This window comes from Pieris rapae, chromosome 6, assembly GCF_905147795.1.
Source record: "Pieris rapae chromosome 6, ilPieRapa1.1, whole genome shotgun sequence".
NCBI classification, from domain to species: domain Eukaryota; kingdom Metazoa; phylum Arthropoda; class Insecta; order Lepidoptera; family Pieridae; genus Pieris; species Pieris rapae.
The window spans coordinates 1867798-1888209 of record NC_059514.1 but is presented as its reverse complement, the minus strand read 5'-3'; the positions used below and the strand labels follow the sequence as shown (position 1 = coordinate 1888209).

Below are 20412 nucleotides of genomic sequence, written 5' to 3'. Positions count from 1 at the left end.
AATAAACTCTCCGCCGCAATTTTTAATCGCCAAGTTTTTTTGTTTTACACAACGTTTGCAAAGCTGCAACCATTACACCATGTTCCACATGGCATTTTAAGTTATCAAAAATAATTTAAAAACGAACATTTGTCCTCTATCAGCAGGAGGCATGGTGAAATAGGAGCACGCTTACATTCTCGTGAGAACAACACGAAATTTAGTTTAGGCATTCCAGCGTTGGATCACTTCCACACGGTACGCTCAACGTTGTAGTCAGAATATTATTATTAATTGGAAGTGAAACATTCAATTAAATTATTAAAATTCAAAGTCTGTCAAGACTAATCAGCCTTACTTAAGAATAGATCTTATTCCTGTTAGTAATAACACGTTGGAGCGTTTTTTTTTTCATTCAATGTTAATGCTATTTCTTTACAATGTTATTTTTCCGCTAAACACAAGTCAATAGTCATCGAAATTTACATATAACATTTTTATTATTGTTTAAAATTATATGACATAAGCGGTCTGTTACATCGCACTGACATTGAATCACAGATTATCCTTTTGAACATTTCCACTCGTATAAATTCTGTATAATGCGTGTCGCTTCGGGTGTGTTGGTGTTTACGACCATGCCTTCCATGCCAGTCAGTCAGTCTGAATTTTATTTCCGATTTTAATGAATTAATGATCTCATGGACTAGGACAATTTGAAGTTCTCTTGCTGATCATTTCATCTTGGCTTGTCTGTGATATGAATTATATTAATACTGGCACGAATATCTCAAATATTATTTCAATAGATAAAATATATATAAAACACCGTATATTTAAGAAGAGCATTAGGCTATTGTCAATATATTCAATGAATATATACCCGAGTCTGCCTCAACTATTTTCTTACTTTAATTTGATTTTAAAGAGCGATGCGCAAAATATAGTTTTAATTAACGATCCAAATGTGTATGTAAGACAATGCTTAAAAATGTTATTTAGATTGTGTGTATTTATTTTGGTACCATTAATACCACGAAAGAGAACCAATATTGGTTGTAATGTGGAACCCGATGATTGCATAGGTCTGAATTAAAATTACGCGTGGATTTCATATACATCGTAAATCATAATAATTATCGTCAGTGCTACGTGCTACGAGTCGTAGACATTGCTACGAGCGTCAAATGATTTTATTGGCTCGTAGCTACGAGGTCTTTTAGAACTATCTCTTCTTAAGTAACGAAATGCATCAATAGATAGATAATTTAGTTATAGCTCACATCCTTCATAGAATTACATTATTATCGAAAATATTGTGATATTTTAATTTAAATCCATGTATATGCACAGTTTGAATTTTAAATAAAATTTTCCTCACAATGTAATGCTATCTCTCATATACAATAGAATAGTTCGACTCAAAACGAACTTTCGTTTGAATATACAGTAATAAATTGTAAGCTTATTATACTATATCTGTATAATATTAGGTGACAAAATTCACAATAAAATGAAGATTTAAATACATTTGAAGTTTTATTACCATTTCATATTGGCTGCAGTCTACTTTAAATTACGTTTCATTACAGCGAGTACTGCCCATTCTTGGCCAACCTAAAAATCTTATGCATCCCCATGTAACATACCTAAATTAAATATTAAATGAATTGTTGAACTTAAGAGCAACTAAATGATAGGTTTTACGAAGAAATCACTGTTAAATTGTTAACGAACTAAGTTAAATTTCAAAACATAATGAAAAACTGGAATACAAATTCCGTAAATTTTATTAATAATTTTTCTATATTATTGCTAATCCGGAGCTTGATACATTCGGTAGTGGGCTGATCGGTTTTAGAGAAAGCATTATTGGGTGCCTTTCTCGAACCTAATTCTCTGTTTTGCTGATGATTTTTTTTCCTCTTTTAAGTACCAAAATTCTTGGTAATTTTATTTTATTTTATTGTGTATTTGTCATATCTTGTATATTTTTTAATTGTATTTTTTTATTCCTTGCAAAACTTATGTTTACAGATATTGTCGTACATATTAGATAGATGATTTTATAAAATTATCAGTAGATTAGATGTATGATGTTGTAGACTTAATAAATAAATAAATATATTAATTTATTGAGATCCTTGGGATTGATGCTTGCTGAACATAGATTTTATATTTGGTTAGCTCCAGTTTCAAGTCTCTTCGTTGTGCTATACCCAGCTGATTTCGATATTTACTCCGTAACAAAAATCAAACTGCCTCCATGTGGGCATGGGCGTGCATTCCACGGGAATCACTTCCTTAGAGGCTATCTATGCGAGTGTCAACCCAGATGGTGAACCCTATATAAAATTACAGACAAAAGGTGTGGACGTAGTTGGCTATCCAGCCATAAAAACATCTGCATTAGTAAGAATACAGTGTACACCATTATCAATTAAAGTGTTTTTTTATTTTAGATGTTCATCTAGTGTTGCCCAAAATCGGTCTTGGTCTTGTTCTTGCATTTTTGCAAGACCAATACCAATACCAAGACCACCTTATCGTAGCAAGACCAATACCAAGACTGAAGCCTGCAAGACTTGAGCAAGACAATACTTAAGCCTGCAATACTCTTGCGTCTTGCAGTTAGGACAAACTGAGATTTGGGCTTTATCAAATTTTCAACTTTAGCACTAGAGAAATAAGGTTCAAGGTTGATTGGGAAAATGTGACGTTCTGCGAATAAACTGTTGGTCGGTCGGTGTATTATATACCTACATATTTGATAATTTACGAACAAAGACGCCGCGGTTTGCAACAAGTGTATCACAGCATTTGACACGCTGTCTCGATAGTGGGTGATTTAAACAAATTTGAAACGTGGAAAAACTCCAAATATGAGCGAGGTCATATTGCTTTACGCATTTGGTTTTAAAATCACACATTTCCAAAAATCGAGATTTGCAGTGTCGGTTTATCAACTTCTATCGTATCTACTCTAGTAGCTAGTAACCTCCATAAAAATAGCAGGCAACGTATAGTTCCAATAAAAAAGGAACATAATAAACAATATTATTTGCATAATTATCTACACTTTATTTTTGCGTAGGCACAAAACCTATTTGATTTTGATTCTGATACTTCTGTTTTTTAATCTTTCAAAGATTTATTCTATCTATCAAAGAATGCCGCATTTTTCTTTGTCGGTCTTCGGTTTGTGTGCTTATAAATATGAGTTTTTATTTCAATTTCAGTCATTTCTAATTGAGTTTCGCTTCGAGTCTTTCTAATTTATTATTCTCGCCCATTTACCTAGCTAGGTACTCTAAATTCTTATTGCTTTCGGAGTGAATGTTTACAATTTGACATGAGTGACGAACAAATAGCAATAGGCTAATAGGTATTTACAAGTCTTGCGAGACTTGCGAGACTCTTGCTGCAAGATCAAGACCAAGACCAAGACTGAGAGCGCAATACCAATACCAAGATCAAGACCAGGTGTATTGACGCAAGACCAATACCAAGACTGGTCTAAGTCTCGTCTTGGTCTTGCATTTGGGCAACACTATGTTCATCATTCAGATCTTCATCGCGTACCCGGATTAATCTCACTGAAGTATTTAACATCGTTGATGAAGTTCGCTAACATACCTATTAAATAGCTTTCCGTGGCTAGAAAACGATGACTTTTGAGAGACGCATCGATTGGGAACGAACAACTGAGGGTTGTTTGTGGTAATATTTTTATTTAATCAGACTTGGGAACCATTAAAACTATGAGACAATTTTAAAGATATGTAAAGATATCAGACATAAGTTTAAACACACATGTCAGTCCACTAGCCTGGCGATCTGTGGATATCTTGTTAAATATAATTTGATCTCACGTACAAAAGTGTGTGCACTTATGTATGTTATATATAAGTTATATTTTTTGGCGTTTTTTTTATGTTTGTAGAAAAAGTTTCGTTCAGTCACTTGTCTGACCGAACTTTAGCGACTTAATTGAATATCGATCTTTAATAAACTGCCTACAGAGTCAATTTACTCTCTGATTTATATATCTTACTGCGACATTTCTACTACATAAATTGTTATTCGTAGTTAGAATTATTGAAAATTATTATGACCAAACGGCTAGTCAGTTAATTCAAATTTAGCATATCGTTAAAATCTTTGAATCCTAACATTTTATCCTTGATAAATTATGATACAGATTGTATTTAAAGGGCATATTAAAACAAATATTATATTAATACATTTATTATGTAAATTGATACATAAAACCTTACATCTATGTTAAGATACTGTTGAGAAGTTCATTTATTTCACAAATATACAGGTGTTCAAAGATACGTCAAACCGGAATCAGGTGGAAACCAGAAAATAAAAATTACCAATTTGGAATTAGGACTAGATTACGACAAATTTTCTGGGGTTAACCACTACCATCACGCGATTTCGACCTGACTTGGTTTAATGGGACACCCTGTATATCATAATTTAGATTATACAGATAAACTTCCACCGATGTGGCAACAGCTTATCTCTATATTGGGTAATTAATAAGTTAATACTAAATTACTCTTCCGTCTCTTTCTAGCAAATCTGCTTCCACTGTGATGGAAAGAGACGAGCACTTAAAAACAGATTTTAAGAGGGTTATTGTTTATAAATGTTAGCTTGAGCTCACAATTCACACGAAATAAGCGGCGAGTTGCGCCATCTTGTCCTTGGGCTGCTTGTTCCGATGTTTGTTGTTGCGTTGTCGGCCACGCCCACGGGCCCCGCCCCCTCGCTGCGTCACCGCGCGATGTTTTTCCACCTGAATTTATTTTCACCGTGCATTATGAATTTTTGATATTAATCGACTTCAAAAAAGAAAGTTATAAGTGTATTCAGGCATCCATGCAAGTGAGCTCAATTCGTAAATTTATGTTTGCCTACAAATTTCTCGGAATCTAATGTTATATTAAGATATTGATTTGAATAGCTTTTTAATTATTTTAAAAACTGGTGTAAGTTAAAATCTTAAGATAATAAGGTTATTGGCACACTTTTATCAATATTTAGAATTTAGATTAACAAGTTTATCTCAGATGGTCAAAAATTTCTTAAGATAGGATATTGGGTTTGGGCGTAAATGTTTCACCAAAACAGAATCCTTACCAATGCAGTAAAAGTGGGTTCGCAGTAGAGACAGGCCGTCATCTCCGTGAGGGCTGCGGGCAGTTTGGTCCTCTCTGGCCGATATTCCACCGTGACCTGCTGAGCCCCACAATCCGGGCATTGCTGGTCGCTCACGATCACGCGCGACGCGTCATCGAACACGTTTATTATTACGTCACATCTGGTAATATTTATTTACAATTTAACATTTAATTACATATACCTACATAGTGGTTTTGATCATTTGTCAATCAATAGGCAATAGGTAATCAACTTCCTTCGTGTTTAATGATATTATACAAAAATGTTGATTAAAATTCAAACATTATACGTTGTATTTCTTTAAAATACAGGTATAAGGTGTTTATATGCATATTTTCGTAATAGAACAAGGCAAATTTAATCAACTAAAAACCTTGTTTTTGCAAACAAAAAAGTTGAGATAAATTAAACACCATTACAAATTCATATATGTATACACTAGCTGCCCCCGCGAACTTCGTTTCTCCTTAATGAGATATTAATAATAAATAATTTAAATAAAAAATTTTTTTATTTAAAATAAAAAAGAAATAGGGGAGGATTACCCTTAACATTTAGGGGGATCAAAAATAGATGTCCGATTCTCAGACCTACCCAATATGTACACAAAATTTCATGAGAATCGGGAAAGTCGTTTCGGAGGAGTTTAACCACAAACACCGCGACATGAGAATTTTATAAACAAGATATTTAAACATAGCAAGTGCTAAACAAAATCTTTTAATGATATATAACTCACCGGTTACAAGTGAGCTTCCACCTCGGAGAAGATGGGTCCAGAACAAGAACTCCATCACAATCGATGCATCCGGACACGCCCGTTGAGTTGACTCCGTACGAGCACGTTGGGTGCGTACACGAGTTGCAGCCGAAGCCTTTCTTCATGTCCCTAATTTTGTTATTAATACAATGAGAAAACTTACATAATTAGAAATCATTATTAATTAAACGGACAAATCTAATTATTATATATGATACTAGCGGATCCGACATTCGATCAAACTTTTTTAATAAGCTAAAACATTCTGGACCATTTTGATGAAAATTATTATTCAAATGTTATGACAATATCTAACGATCCAGCACATGGTCACACACGATATAATCTATGGTGATATAACTTTGCATTATACTTGATATTTTCGTGTTTCCAATAGTAGGTCATAGACAAGGCAGTTTTATCGATGTGTATAGCTTCTGTCAATAACAAATAATCTGAAATTGATTTAAAAATCTTGACAAATAATGGATATTTTTATGAATGTTATTTTTATGAATCTTATATCTTTAAACGAGCAATTCTCTCTGTATATAATTGGAATCTCTGGATCGGCTCCAACGATTTTCATGAAATTTAGCATACGGGGGGTTTCGGGGGCGATAAATCGATCTAGCTAGGAATAAATGATAGAACATAACAAAAAGGTGGTGTTTGAGTAGTCCCAATTTAAACTGAAAAATGAATCTTCCTGACATCTATCGGCGAATAATAATACTTTTTTTTTAAATTGCTTTAACGACACAACAACACTAAAGCTATTCCAGCATATATAATCTATATTGTTCATATTTCATCATTTTATTAGTATGTAATTCGTACTTATATAAAATTTCCAAAAACACAATTTATAAAAAAATAAAAATACCGAGCAAAGCTCGGCCATCCAGGTACTGTTATTTAACTCACCTAAATGGCGGATGGTTGTAGCAGTAGGGGCAAAGCGGGAAGCTCTTTCCCTTGGAGCCCGAGGACCACGAGAGCAACTCGAACTCATCCAGGGGGCATTTGAGTTCGCGGTAAATACGTACGCTGCCCGTTTGGGGCAACGTATACGTGTCGTCGCAATGCGAACAATGGAGTCGGATTGGTTTGGCCTAAAAATTCAAAATAGTTATTTATTGTAAACATAATATGAAATTAAAAACGATATCTGTGATACCACCACACACAGTTTCTGGACTGGACACAGTTTTTAAGTAATTAACTTAACTTAGTAACTCAAATTCAAATTAAATATCATTTATTCATGTAGGTAACACAATGTACACTTATGAACGTCAAAAAAGAAATATACAATGAATACTTCTAATTTTACATTTATTGCCAGTTCTCAAATCAAGGGCGTAGAACGGAAGAGAAGAACTCTCCACCACTCTTTTTATTCGCCAAGTTTATTCTGTTACACAACGTGTGTAAGGAGCTGCAACCATTACACCATGTTCCATATGACATCTTAAGTAATAAAGAATAATAAAATAAATTAAAAACAAAGATTTGTCCTCTGTCAGCAGGAGGCATGGTGAAATAGGAGCACGCACTTACATACTCGTGGGAACAACACACAAATACATAGTAGAACCAACTAATATCACCGCCGAATTCAAGTACGACTAGTCACCACAAATAGCACCCGTTCACGAGTATGACGCATGGTCAGCGGCTTCTTCACCATATTTAAGGGAGAGAGACAACCCGACGCATGGACGCCGTCACAAGCAATGACTTATATACTAACAGACATCACAACATTATAGCCATAAAATTGCAACATTAAAACGTCACAAACCAATTGAAACATCGAAACTCTATAGTCTATACATCTAAATACATATACGTCCCAAAAATCTTTACCTGAATATATCTCATATAACGCCGACATTTGCCGCATCTCGACAGCGCCTTCCCGCTCGTTTTCAACGAGGAGAAGCTGACTTCGAACAGCTGGTCCATGGCTTCCATACTCCGCACGAAATACTGGAATTTCCTTCTAAATATCTCAGTCGTGTGGGAGAGTACGGCGTGGAAATCCGCTCGTCCAACGGCAATGAGGTTTAGCTGTTCTTCGACCGCGGAACGCATAGTTGGTAGAACGAGTTGTGGGTCAATCTGAAATATTTACTTAAAGATAGTTTTTGTGAAGAATCTTCAGGATATGTGATCTTTTGGGCCCTTATGTCGTCAAAAAAGAGAAAACGAGCACAATTCAAAGGAAGATTTTCAATACGTGTGTCTTAATATGGATCTCAAATTGGGCGGGCGCTAAACCTTAGCATACAAAACTACAGGTGACTCAAAGATCGATATAAAGATGTATGATTAAGAAAAAAAATGCCCCCTGTTCTATTAAAAAAAAAACTAAGGTAGCAGATGTCACAATGAAAATAAATAATCAGAAATGGGCGGGGCATATGGCTAGAGGAATATGAAAGTAGAGCAAGTATTAAACTGGTTCCCAAGGTATAGACGCAAAAGAGAAAGACAATTTGGAAGGTGGATAGACCAGATAAAGAAAATAGCAAGTGGTACAGGCCTGGCATAGTTCAGACAGGAATGGCGGGATTAGGAAGAGTTTCTGGCAAAACACTTTAAAAGAATTAAATGATAGAAATATAAACATATATATATTATAAATTGTATTAATTTGATTGCATAAAAATATGTTTTAATAATGTGTTATTTTGCCACTACAAATAATATAAGATTTGTTATGATTCGTAGTGAATGTATATCTTCTATGTTAAATTCCTTTTAAGACGAATTTTCACGTCATTATGTGCGGTTGAATATGCGAACTATCGTTGTACCACAATTTTATCAATCAATACCCTCCGATATGGATACACAATGCCTGAGAGACTGCGAGTGCGTTGCCGGTCTTTTAATAATTTATACGCTCTTTTTTTGAAAGACTAGTTGATGTCTGTTAGAAAAAATATTACTAAGGTAAGTAAATATTATAAAATAACCAACCTTCTGATAGCCATGCACCAAAACCACGCCCAAACTAGTTGGGACCAATCGCCGTCCACTCCCCACATTTACGTAATTCCTTTGGCAAATATTATTTATGTGTACCGGGATGGATGCGTCTGTTCCAATACCGTGTTTTTCCATTAATGTGATTAACTGGAAAGTTTTTTTTAATAATTTTATTCCAAAAATTATTTCAGCATCTTAACCGACACAAAAACCAATATTTGTATTTTAAAGTTTTGGTTTTGACTTTTTCAAACATGGCAGTAATTTTAAACTATCAATATAATACAAAATAATGCGTTTGACAATTAAAAATAATATGTTATAATGCACACACATATATCAAATCTACATAAAATCTTTCCTTACTATTGAGACAAAATCACGTGACCCACTAACGAGTTAGTATAAAAATGGTATCGTGAGCAAATGTCATGTGCATACGTTAATTTGTTTGACATTGACACATGTCAAAAAGTGATTTAATCTTAAAACCCAGGTACATCCTTCAAAACCAAGTCAAAAATTCTACACAACAATAATTTCATACAAAAAATTATCAAAAAATGATTTCAAAAGTATAATATAAATACCTCGGCTTCAGTGAGGTAGTCAGGCGGCGAGGTCTGGCATTCGACCAATCTGTGTTCGTGGGCACGCAACTCGTCGCCCACATTGAGGGTAGGCACGAATTCATCTTTACCGAACGCCTACGGGAGATTTAAACAAACAATAACCTTCTTATAAAACACTTTTGAAGCATGAATTGGAAACTACCCGCGGATTGTAAAATGGATATTGAAGGCAATAAATAAACTCGGTTAATAGAAGATCGTACATCCAAAACCGACGCGTATTGGTCCCGGCGTGAATCTTCCATCAGAAGCCAAAATCCATTGTGATGATTGGCTCTCCTCTACTTTGCACTATACTGATTGATAGCTTATAAAACCAAGATAAATCTTCGTGAGTAAAATGTGATGCCTTAATTCGATAAATAAACAGTAAGTAATATTCAATCATTTTTTATATATTGTTACGAGCTATATATATATATATTACGGTTAGAAAATGCCGTAGATCTCTTCAAGGGTTTATTTCTTAATAAAATCAATAATTAATTTGACAACACAAATTATCCGGAAATTTCTCGCAAAAAATTTAATTTATTACAAACCAAAATACTGTCCCAAATCACAAAAAGAATTCTCTAGGCAGGAACGCTACTGAGTAGCGATCGCACAATTCTAGACCGTCTTTCGTCCGTGTCGACTCTTTGTCTCTTTCACACATTGCTCCGTCCTTGTCGTACGGCGTTCTAGAGTATTCTACCTAGCTTCGAGACGGTTCCAATCTTGTGGAAAAATCAAGAAACATTGCAGTCGAACCGTCGAGTTGAGGTCTTGTACCCAGGAACATATAATATGATTTGGAGACGACCAATGCCAACACTTAAGAATTTCGGTTTTTTGAACTATCTCAAGCGTTTAGTGTTGCAAGTTGCATTTGGGCCATGGGGTCATGATTTGAGACACGCAATCCATCCGCGAACTAAAAATCCTCTATTATAAAGTACCCCGATGATCCAGGAACCGTACACTATTATATATTATATATTAATACTAAATTATATTAATTTAATTACCTGCCAATGCATAATCTCTGTGTATCCCGGATCGACCAATGTGTTGCCCGTGTATGAAAATGTCTCCGTTCCCACTTCGAATGTTATAACCGTGGACAAGAAGCGACAGTCGCGCGATAAAGTCGCTATAAAGTGTCGCGTCACGTAATCGTATATACGCCACATGTCGCCGTCCAACTCCGAGTCAGCTAGAAGTAGGAATTATTCAATAAGTCTAGGGATTTAGAACTTTGCATTTTTTTTGGAAAAGAACAATTTTTGATGTGAAACTTTGGCGTACTAGGGTAAAATTTTTACAGAACGTCACGAAGATGTGCAGCGTTTTTATCGAAGGGAGAGAGCAATTGAGACCGACTAAGAGAGAGTGAGAAAGGGAGATCAAGAAAATACACAAGCTATTGGTTTAATGTATTCCTTTAATAGTTCCATATTCCATATTAGAACGTCTTGTGCAGTAAACGCATATTTTTATTAATTCATATTATTATTAGCAGGTATACAGTGTGTAAACAGTGTGAATATAGATATACAAATACATAGAGTGATCATATGCTCATTGCAGTGATCATATAGAGTGATCATATATATCAATTAACTTACAAAATTTCACTTCTGCTTCTACTTCAATTTGAACCTTTTTTTTACTAAGATTTCTGTATCTGTTTCAAGAACATTTGGTCAAGACTGCTTACACAATATCTAGGAAAAACTAAATGGTTATACATAATTTATCAATAAAAAGAAATACATACAAGCCAGTTTCATTGGCGTGATTGGAGGATGGTCTCCTACATCTTTCCCTTTCTTGGGTTTGTTGATACCATTCGCTATCAACGCTCGTACTTCCGCCCCCCACTTGTTTGAATTCTGTTGCAGGCGCAGAGCACCTCTGAATATAAAAAAATATCAAAGGCAATGAATCATTTCTTCATTTAGGTAACACAATGTACACTTATGAACTTATGAACTACAAAAACGAAATATACATTAAATGCTTCTAATTTTACATTTACTGCCAGTTCTCAAATCAGGGCGTAGAACGGAAGAGAAGAACTGGCAATAAACTCTCCGCCACTCTTTTGAATCGCCAAGTTTTTTGATTTACACACATATAGACAAACGGGCAGAAGGCTCATCTGATGTTAAGTGATACCGCCGCCCATGGGCACTCTCAATGCCAAACAGTGAGTTAAGAATTATTACCTTCTTTTTTTAACTTATTAAAATGAGTTAATATACCTTTTAAGAAATAAATACATTTCATAAGCATTACAAATATATAAAGAACATGAATACATATTTCACCGATTACAGAAAAAGAACATAGAATTTGCCAATTAAAGTGTTATGCTATTAAGGATTAATAAGTTTAATAGAACTTACATTAAATCAAAGTTTTCCGGATAGCTTGTTGTCTCAGTACGGGGATATGATATATAACCTTGTGTATAAAGACGCTCTGCCACCTAGAAAAATTGATTTTAACAAAGTCAATATAGAATACTAAACATAATGTTTAAAGAACTTTATTTCTCATTACAAAACAGAAATATTTTATTTACATGAGAAACTTAATATTAATATGTATATATTATATACGAGCGAGATACACGTCGCCATTAGCCGTAACAATTTTAGTCAGCTATGTTCATTCTAACATGCATCTTTAATGCCTTTTTGAATTTGTCAAACACTCCAATATTACGAATTTGAGATGGTAATTGGTTAAATAATTGCACACCTTCATACCTAATAGATTTCTTCAAATAATTTGTACGCGGCTTCGGTAAGATAAGCAAACTCGCTCGACGACTATTGCGTGTCGTTGTGTATTTGATTTTTTTAAACGACAAGCAACTATGGATTGAGTTATTTAAATTTTTTTTTATCAAGATACAGGTGCTATATACATACAGTTGTTTAATTGTCATAATTTTGGTTTCTTGGTAGATTTTATTAGTCGGTGTTAAAAAATTGTATCTAAATAATGATTTTATTAATTTATTTTGTAGTGTTTGTAAGTTAGAAATTATGTTTTTACATGCCGTACCCCATATTTCAATTAGATATATGAAATGTGGCTTGACTAAACAATTATAAATTAAATGACGTACGGATTGAGGAATACATTTTGATATTGACCAAAATCTGCCTATAAGTGATTTTAGTTTGGTAATTATGTGTGATATATGAAAGTTCCACTTTAAATATGTATCTATTCTAAGACCCAGATATTTTTCCCATTTTTTGTTAGTGATTTCAACGTCTTGAACTTTTAACGGTTGAAACATAGGAATGATTTTATTTTTTGCTCTGAATATTACATAAGATGTTTTTGAGATATTTATGGTTAGCAGATTTTGTTGAAACCAAGAATATAGAGAATTTAGGTCTGACTGAGCTCAAGCAACCATAGTCTGGATATTTATACCGACATAAAATAAGCAGGTGTCATCAGCGTAGAGAGTGATTTGGCCATGTAAACCGAGCTCGTGAATGTTATTAATATATATTAAAAATAACAGTGGACCTAGTATAGACCCTTGTGGGACGCCGCATGTTACTGGTATTTCTGAGCTTTGAGCATTACCTATTTTGACTATCTGGGTTCTGTTTGATAGATAAGATTTGAATAATTTCAGCGCACAACCTTTTATTCCTATACGATCTAATTTTTTAAGCAATAGATTGTGGCTTACGGTATCAAACGCTTTTTTCAAATCTATAAAGACACCCAGCGCCATTTTTTTAGAGTCAATGTTTTCCTTTATATGACTGATAAGATCAACTGTGGCTGATAAAGTGCTGCTTTTTGATCTAAAACCATATTGGCGTTTAAAAATAAAATTGTTAGTTTGTAAGTAAGTATCAAGTCTTAAATAAATAATTTTTTCTAATATTTTTGAAATTGAAGGTAGAATGGATATTGGTCTGTAATTGCCGGGGTCAGTTTTACTGCCTGATTTATAAATAGGAGTAACTTTGGCTTTCTTTAGAGAATCCGGAAATTCACCTTTATGCAGCAGCTTATTAAAGCAGATCGAGAGATATTCAGAGAGGTCATTGATAATGCATTTTATGGTTTTAGTATTGATTCCATCTATTCCAGTACTGCAATTTGTGTCTAGTGTTTTTATTATATTTGTTATTTCAAGTGTTGTGCATGGAGTGAAGTTAGATAATTCAGCATTAAGACTTTGAGGAAGTGCTAGTGTAAAATTAGTGTGAAATTGTGTTGGTAGCATAGCATAAAATTCTAAAATAGCATAGTTTTTGTAACAACAGTATTACAAATGAAATCACCTGCATAGCATTATGTGGTCCAATACCCAAACCGGCACTGGCCACTCTCATCAGCTCCACTGTGTTTAGAGCCACTGGCCGAGCTTTGATTTTCTCTTTTGCTTGGATGTTCACGACTCTAAAAAATAATATATAATATTAGCTCAATAATACAATACAATAGTAAAAATTAAGACAGTCCAAATGCCCTGCTTACTTAGAATCATATATACTTTTGAGAGAAAGTCAAAAGAGAACATTAATCGAAAGATGGCAGTTGGACTTATTTGAAGGATTGGCGAAGAGATTTAGTTCTGATGCTTACGCGGTTTAAAAAATTTCGCTCACTGACTGACGTGAGTATACAAGTATACAAGAATAGAACACACGCACAATGTCAATACTCGGAACAGTTGCAATTTCCCCGTACTAGACTGTCTAAAGTTAGTACCTAATTATTGTATGGAAAAAGGGATACTCTTCTTTAAAAAATCCCAGAGGCTCTTTTATCTCTGCTTTTTAATAAATTTAAGAAATGTCTTAAAGAAAAGCTGTGTAAAAAGGCTTACTATAAAGTTAGCGATTATGTAAAGGGCCTGGGGACTAGTGCTAGACAGGTAATTCCTAATTAATTCGCGATATTTGTTTTAAAATAAGTATTGTTTGATGATTTGCTTTTTTAAAAGAGTACCGAGTTTCTTACGTCGGCAGTTTTTCTCGGCATACAGCCTCTGTCTTCTTTGTCGATGAGGGATGCCTACAGGTTCAAATTTAATGACGTGATACCAAGAAGTGATGATCTCATGTTTCGAAATAAACATATTTTATTTTTTATTTTAGGGCTGTCCATATCCTACGATATTGAATTAGTTTTGATAACTATACAGTTGGCATTTACAGATACTTTTCTGTTGCATGTGTTACACTTTTAAGTTTTCAGTAATATATTTGATGTTAGCTTTAACTAAAATCTTTTACCACCATCAGATTAAACTCATACTAATATTGAGTAATAAAAACTTACACAGCTTCCTTTATCTCCTTAATGCTTGCCAGGAACATATTAGCGATATCCTTTTCAAAAACACGTACTCGCTTCCACTCTAATGGGAGTTCTCTACCCTCAGTTGTAGAAGCTGTCACTCGTAAAACCCAGTATGACTCTGGTTTAAACGTCTGAATATCATCGTGACGCTGAACACAGAATCCAAGGGTTGGTGTCTGACATGGACCATAGGAAATAAGGGATGAATCCAAATCACCATAACGGCCTGAAAATTCATAGTTGTAAAAAGTATTCTCTTTAAATAAACCATTTTGTCCATTTTTATACAAAAGTTAGTAGTACTTTTAGGCGTAGGGACCTGACGACCCCATCGCCCACTGGTGAAATAACCTGTGAAAGAGGTTATTTCACCAGTGCAATCAGTCAACCCCCTTCCTAGTGGGAGTGCCATGCTGTTGCTTTCGGGCTTCAGCCAAATGGGCAGGCACGACCGGGGCAGTACCACTGTCTCACAGAAAACCGGCGTGAAGTGATGCAATAGGTTTATCTTATTGTACTCGCGTTTCGTTCGGTGAGTGAGACTCCCGGAGCCCATCCCCCCCCCCTTCCCCAGAGTATGACGGTGCAGTTTAAAGAAAGATTACCCCAGGGGGGTACCACACGTGGAGAATCCCCCTCTGGGCGTCCATCATCGGAACAATCAGTATCCGGTGGTGGATGCACAGGCTGCCCTTCGTATTCTGGGGTGGGCAAAAACTGCGCTCTAAACAAAACATCCAGTTCTAGTTTTAGGTTTCGATCTCGGGGCAAACGGAAGAATTCGCCGAAGGCAACCCGTTCCACGCTCACAGTGGACTTCACCAATGTTAGGGGGCTCAACTCAAACCTAAGCGCGGTTCACTTTCACCTTGAATCTGCGAAGCCGGCCTTATTCTTCCTCACTGAGACTCAGATATCCTCCCCGGCTGATACTTCTTACCTCTCCTACCCGGGGTACAAATTGGAACATTCATTTGTGCCGCGGGCGGGAGTTTGCGTGTACGTCAGAGAGGATATCTGTTCTCGTCGCCTTGGGACGCTTGAAGGAAGGGACCTATCTAACCTCTGGCTCCGCATAGACTGCGATGACCATCCGCGATTCTATGCGTGCCTGTATAGGTCCCATAGCGGAAATGACGAAACTGACCGACTCATCGAGCACATCCAAATGGCTACAGATTCCCTGCTTGAAAGGGTTCCTACCGCCGAAATCGTGATACTTGGCGATTTTAACGCCCACCATGCCGATTGGCTGGGTTCTGAAACCACCGATCACGCGGGAAGATCCATTCACGACTTTGCTTTAGCCTACGACCTGACACAAATGGTCCCTGCGATTACGCGAATACCAGATGTGGACGGTCATAAACCCTCTTTGTTGGACCTTCTGCTGACTTCGCATCCGGAGAACTATCAAGTCTCCGTTGACCCGCCATTGGGTTCATCGGATCATTGTGTGGTCCGGAGTACTGTGCCATCTACGCGCCCTTCGCGGTCGCGCTTTTTGGGTTTTCGCCGTATTTGGCACTACAGGTCAGCAGATTGGGACGGGATGCGGTCTTTCTTTGCGTCCTACCCTTGGGGGCCTATTTGCTTTTCGTCTGAAGCTCCAGATTCCGTCGCTGCCTCTGTCGCCGAAGTGGTTCTGCAGGGAATGGAACTCTTTATTCCTTTTTCTGCGGTGCCGATCGGTGGCAAGTCTCAGCCCTGGTTTAAGCGTTCTTGCAAGACAGCCTCGCGTCGAAAGCGAGAATGCTTTAAGGCATGGGCAGAAGCGGCGAAATCTCGTGATGCTAATACCAGCGAACTCAAAAAAGCATATAACTCAGCCTCCAGGTCCTTCAAACGGGAAATCACTAAAGCAAAGTCAGAGCACATTGCCAGATTTGGCGAGAGATTGGCCCAACTCCCTTCGGGGACTCGAGCCTTCTGGTCTCTACCCAAAGCTGTCCAAGGGAATTTTTGTCAGCCCTCCATTCCACCATTGCACAGGGAGGATGACTCGCTGGCCCACACTGCGAAGGAGAAGGCCGACCTTTTAGGCTGTCTCTTCGCGTCCAACTCGACTTTGGATGACCGAGGGAGATCACCACCGAGCATTTCACGGTGTAATTCTTCGATGCCGGAAGTTACATTCCGGCAACGTGCTGTCCGTAAAGCATTGTCTTCCTTGGACATACATAAGTCGAGCGGGCCGGATGGTATTCCTCCAATTGTGCTGCGTACTTGTGCTCCTGAGTTGGCTCCGGTCTTAACGCGCCTTTTCCGGTACCTGTACTCGCTTGGCACTGTCCCGGAGTGCTGGAAGATCGCATCGATACATCCGATCCCTAAAAAAGGCGATCGCTCCGATCCGTCCAACTATCGCCCAATAGCGATAACCTCCTTGTTCTCCAAAATAATGGAATCCATTATTAATTGCCAGCTCCTGGAGTATCTGGAGGGCCACCAGCTGATAAGTGACTCTCAGTACGGCTTTCGTCGTGGTCGTTCGGCTGGTGACCTTCTTGTATACCTTACGCATAGATGGGCGGAGGCAATTGAGTCCAAGGGGGAGGCTCTAGCGGTTAGTTTGGACATAGCGAAAGCCTTCGATCGGGTGTGGCACAGAGCACTGCTCTCGAAGCTTCCAGCCTATGGGCTTCCCGAGAAATTATGCGATTGGATCTCCAGCTTTCTGGCCGATCGGAGCATCAAGGTCGTCATCGACGGAGCATGTTCCGACCTTAAACCCGTGAACGCTGGGGTCCCACAAGGCTGTGTTTTATCCCCGACCCTGTTTCTTCTGCATATCAATGATATGTTGCAACTTAGCAACATTCACTGCTATGCGGATGACAGCACTGGGGACACTCTTTACACTGGCCGGGCAAGTATTTCTCGGGCAGATGTCGATGAGTACCGGAACAAACTTGTGTCTGAAGTAGAAACCCTACTACGTGGAGTCTCTGACTGGGGCAGACTAAACCTAGTCCAATTTAACCCCAAAAAGACACAAGTTTGCGCGTTTTCCGCTAAAAAAACACCCTTTGTCGCTACTCCTCTTTTCGAAAACACTCTCCTTAAAGCCACAGCCAGCATTGGAATACTTGGCGTTGACATATCGAACGACGTTCAGTTTCGCGGTCACTTGGAGGGAAAGGCAAAATTAGCCTCCAAAAAGCTCGGTGTGCTCAGCAGGGCGAGACGGTACTTCACTCCGGGCCACCGCTTGCAACTATATAAAGCGCAAATTCGGCCCCACATGGAGTACTGTTCCCACCTTTGGGCGGGTGCTCCCCAGTACCAGCTTCTTCCACTTGACCGTATTCAACGAAGAGCGGTTCGAATCGTTGACGACCAAAATCTCTCCAAGCGGCTTGATCCTTTGGCGTTGCGTAGAGATGTGGGGTCTCTCTGCATCTTCTACCGCATTTACCATGGAGAGTGTTCAGAGGAGTTGTTCGGATTAATACCTGCAGCTGAGTTTCATCATCGGACGTCGAGGCAGAATACGAAATTCCACCCGTATCATCTCGACGTCCGCCGTTCCACAACTGCGCGTTTTTCCAGGCAGTTTTTGCCGCGCACCACCACTCTGTGGAACCAGCTGCCAACTGAAGTATTTCCGAACCAATTCGACTTAGGGTCCTTCAAGAAAAGAGCGTACCAATTCTTAAAAGGCCGGCAACGCACTCGCGAGCCCTCTGGCATTGAGGGTGTCCATGGGCGGCGGTACACTTAACATCAGGTGAGCCTCCTGCCCGTTTGCCCCCTGTTCTATAAAAAAAAAAAAAAAAAAAAGTAAAATAAAGTAAATAGCAACAGTTTCATTACTCAGTGGATACTACAGCAGAAAAGACAAACAAGGAGACCCAGTAAAGAATCGGTCTCTTCTTGCCCGCTCTATGCCCTTGACTTGCGAACTGGTAGTAAATGTAAAATTACAAATAATTTTTGATGTTCATAAGTGTACTTGTTTACCTATATGAATAAAGATATTTTGATTGATTGATAAATATAGTGGATTAAGAATGATCGGAAAGTTAAAAGGATATATTAAATTAGAGAAGGCTAATCCAAAGGGCTGTGGTGCCACTGGATATATGTAAGCTTTACTTGACTGATAGGCCACAGAATCACCAACACACAGTTTAATGTTAGTTTATTTGGCGACATAATTATCTTATACCCATTGACTCTTAAATAAAAAAAAGCTATTAAACGAGAATTCAATAAGAAGGTTATTATTAAGTTCTGTAGATGTTACAAATAAAATATTTTACTATTATTTACTTAGAGGTACATATTATTAAACATAAAAGAGATTAGACACCTTGGAAATATTTAGTTTGAAACCTGGTAAAGGCACAGCCAATTCTCAAATCCAATTCCTGTCTAGCATCAACACTTCGTGATTCATTTTCATTTGGTCTAACAAGATTCAACATTGCTGCTTTTATGTCTTTGTCAGTAATAGCAGAAAATTTTGCACGATATGTCACTAAAGGTGAATAAACATCACCTTTCATATAGGGAGCAACACAACTCATCACCTGAAAAATAATTATATATCAAGATTTTGAAAGTGGTATTGTTTTTACTGTTTAAGTGCTTAACTATAAAAATACACACAGCGGTTACAGTATATTAAAAGTTATAGAAGTGAGGTATTAGGTTTTATTAAATCAAAAACTAATGAAAATGTGAAAATTCTTTAGTTTGGTATACATAAATAAAATATTCCCAAGGTTTGAATTGCTATAGTGCAAGGAGGTCTGACCCAAATATTTATTTTGAACTTGATAATAGCTTTACAATTTTGATCTAAATGTTATTACCTCAAAACAAATGTTTTCTCCTTCTTTATCACAATCCAACCACAGTATAAGATAATCACATCCCCTGCCTTCCTGCGCTAGAAAGGCAGGCATACGGAGCCTTGGCATTGCCTCTTTCTTTTCAGTGGGGCAGCTAAACAGCTCAATGGGGTCCACTTTGTCCCAATTATTAAATTTCCCAGTAAAATCTAAACTCATTACATGTCCACAAACAGATGTCATCTTGAACTTTACCGATTCATTTTTAAATAAACCGGTCCATTCATGAACAGAGCAGGCTGTATTGGAACCTATAATCATATATTTTATTACAAATCATTGTTGTACAAACACCAATCAAGTAACTTGTTACTCCAACTTCCAAATTTACCCTTATTGGTGATGCATTTTCCATTGCTAAGTATATTGGCCAAACTCTGAGCTAAAGATGGCTTTTCTGCCACCATTAAGGCAGTCTTCATGATTGGTAAGTTTTTATACTATAATAAAAGAATAATTTACGTTTATTTCCAAGCAACAAAATTTTAAGAGTGATATTTAGTATTTACTCTTTCATAAATATCGTACTCCTACCACATTGACTAGTTATTTACGATTTAAATGATAAAACTGACAGTCGACAGCCGGTGAACGCGCGTTATTAGAGAGACACAAATATCTGTAACTAAATAAATGACATTATTGACAG

At 37.0% G+C, this 20412-nt stretch overlaps 1 protein-coding gene across 1 annotated transcript; it reads right to left on the bottom strand.

Annotated features, from left to right (window-relative positions):
- Positions 1–4211: 4211 nt before the first annotated feature.
- On the bottom strand, positions 4212–20352 carry LOC110997193 (DNA topoisomerase 3-beta-1). Its single transcript, XM_045628763.1, has 15 exons — positions 20095–20352; positions 19725–20014; positions 19220–19439; positions 14884–15130; positions 13881–13998; positions 11961–12043; positions 11330–11466; positions 10578–10765; positions 9526–9642; positions 8927–9082; positions 7808–8062; positions 6863–7050; positions 5915–6064; positions 5134–5314; positions 4212–4789 (listed from the first exon to the last, which is right to left on the bottom strand). Exons 1-15 carry the CDS (start codon positions 20183–20185, stop codon positions 4661–4663), a joined length of 2550 nt encoding a protein of 849 aa, XP_045484719.1. The 5' UTR covers positions 20186–20352; the 3' UTR covers positions 4212–4660.
- Between the last annotated feature and the right edge of the window lie 60 nt (positions 20353–20412).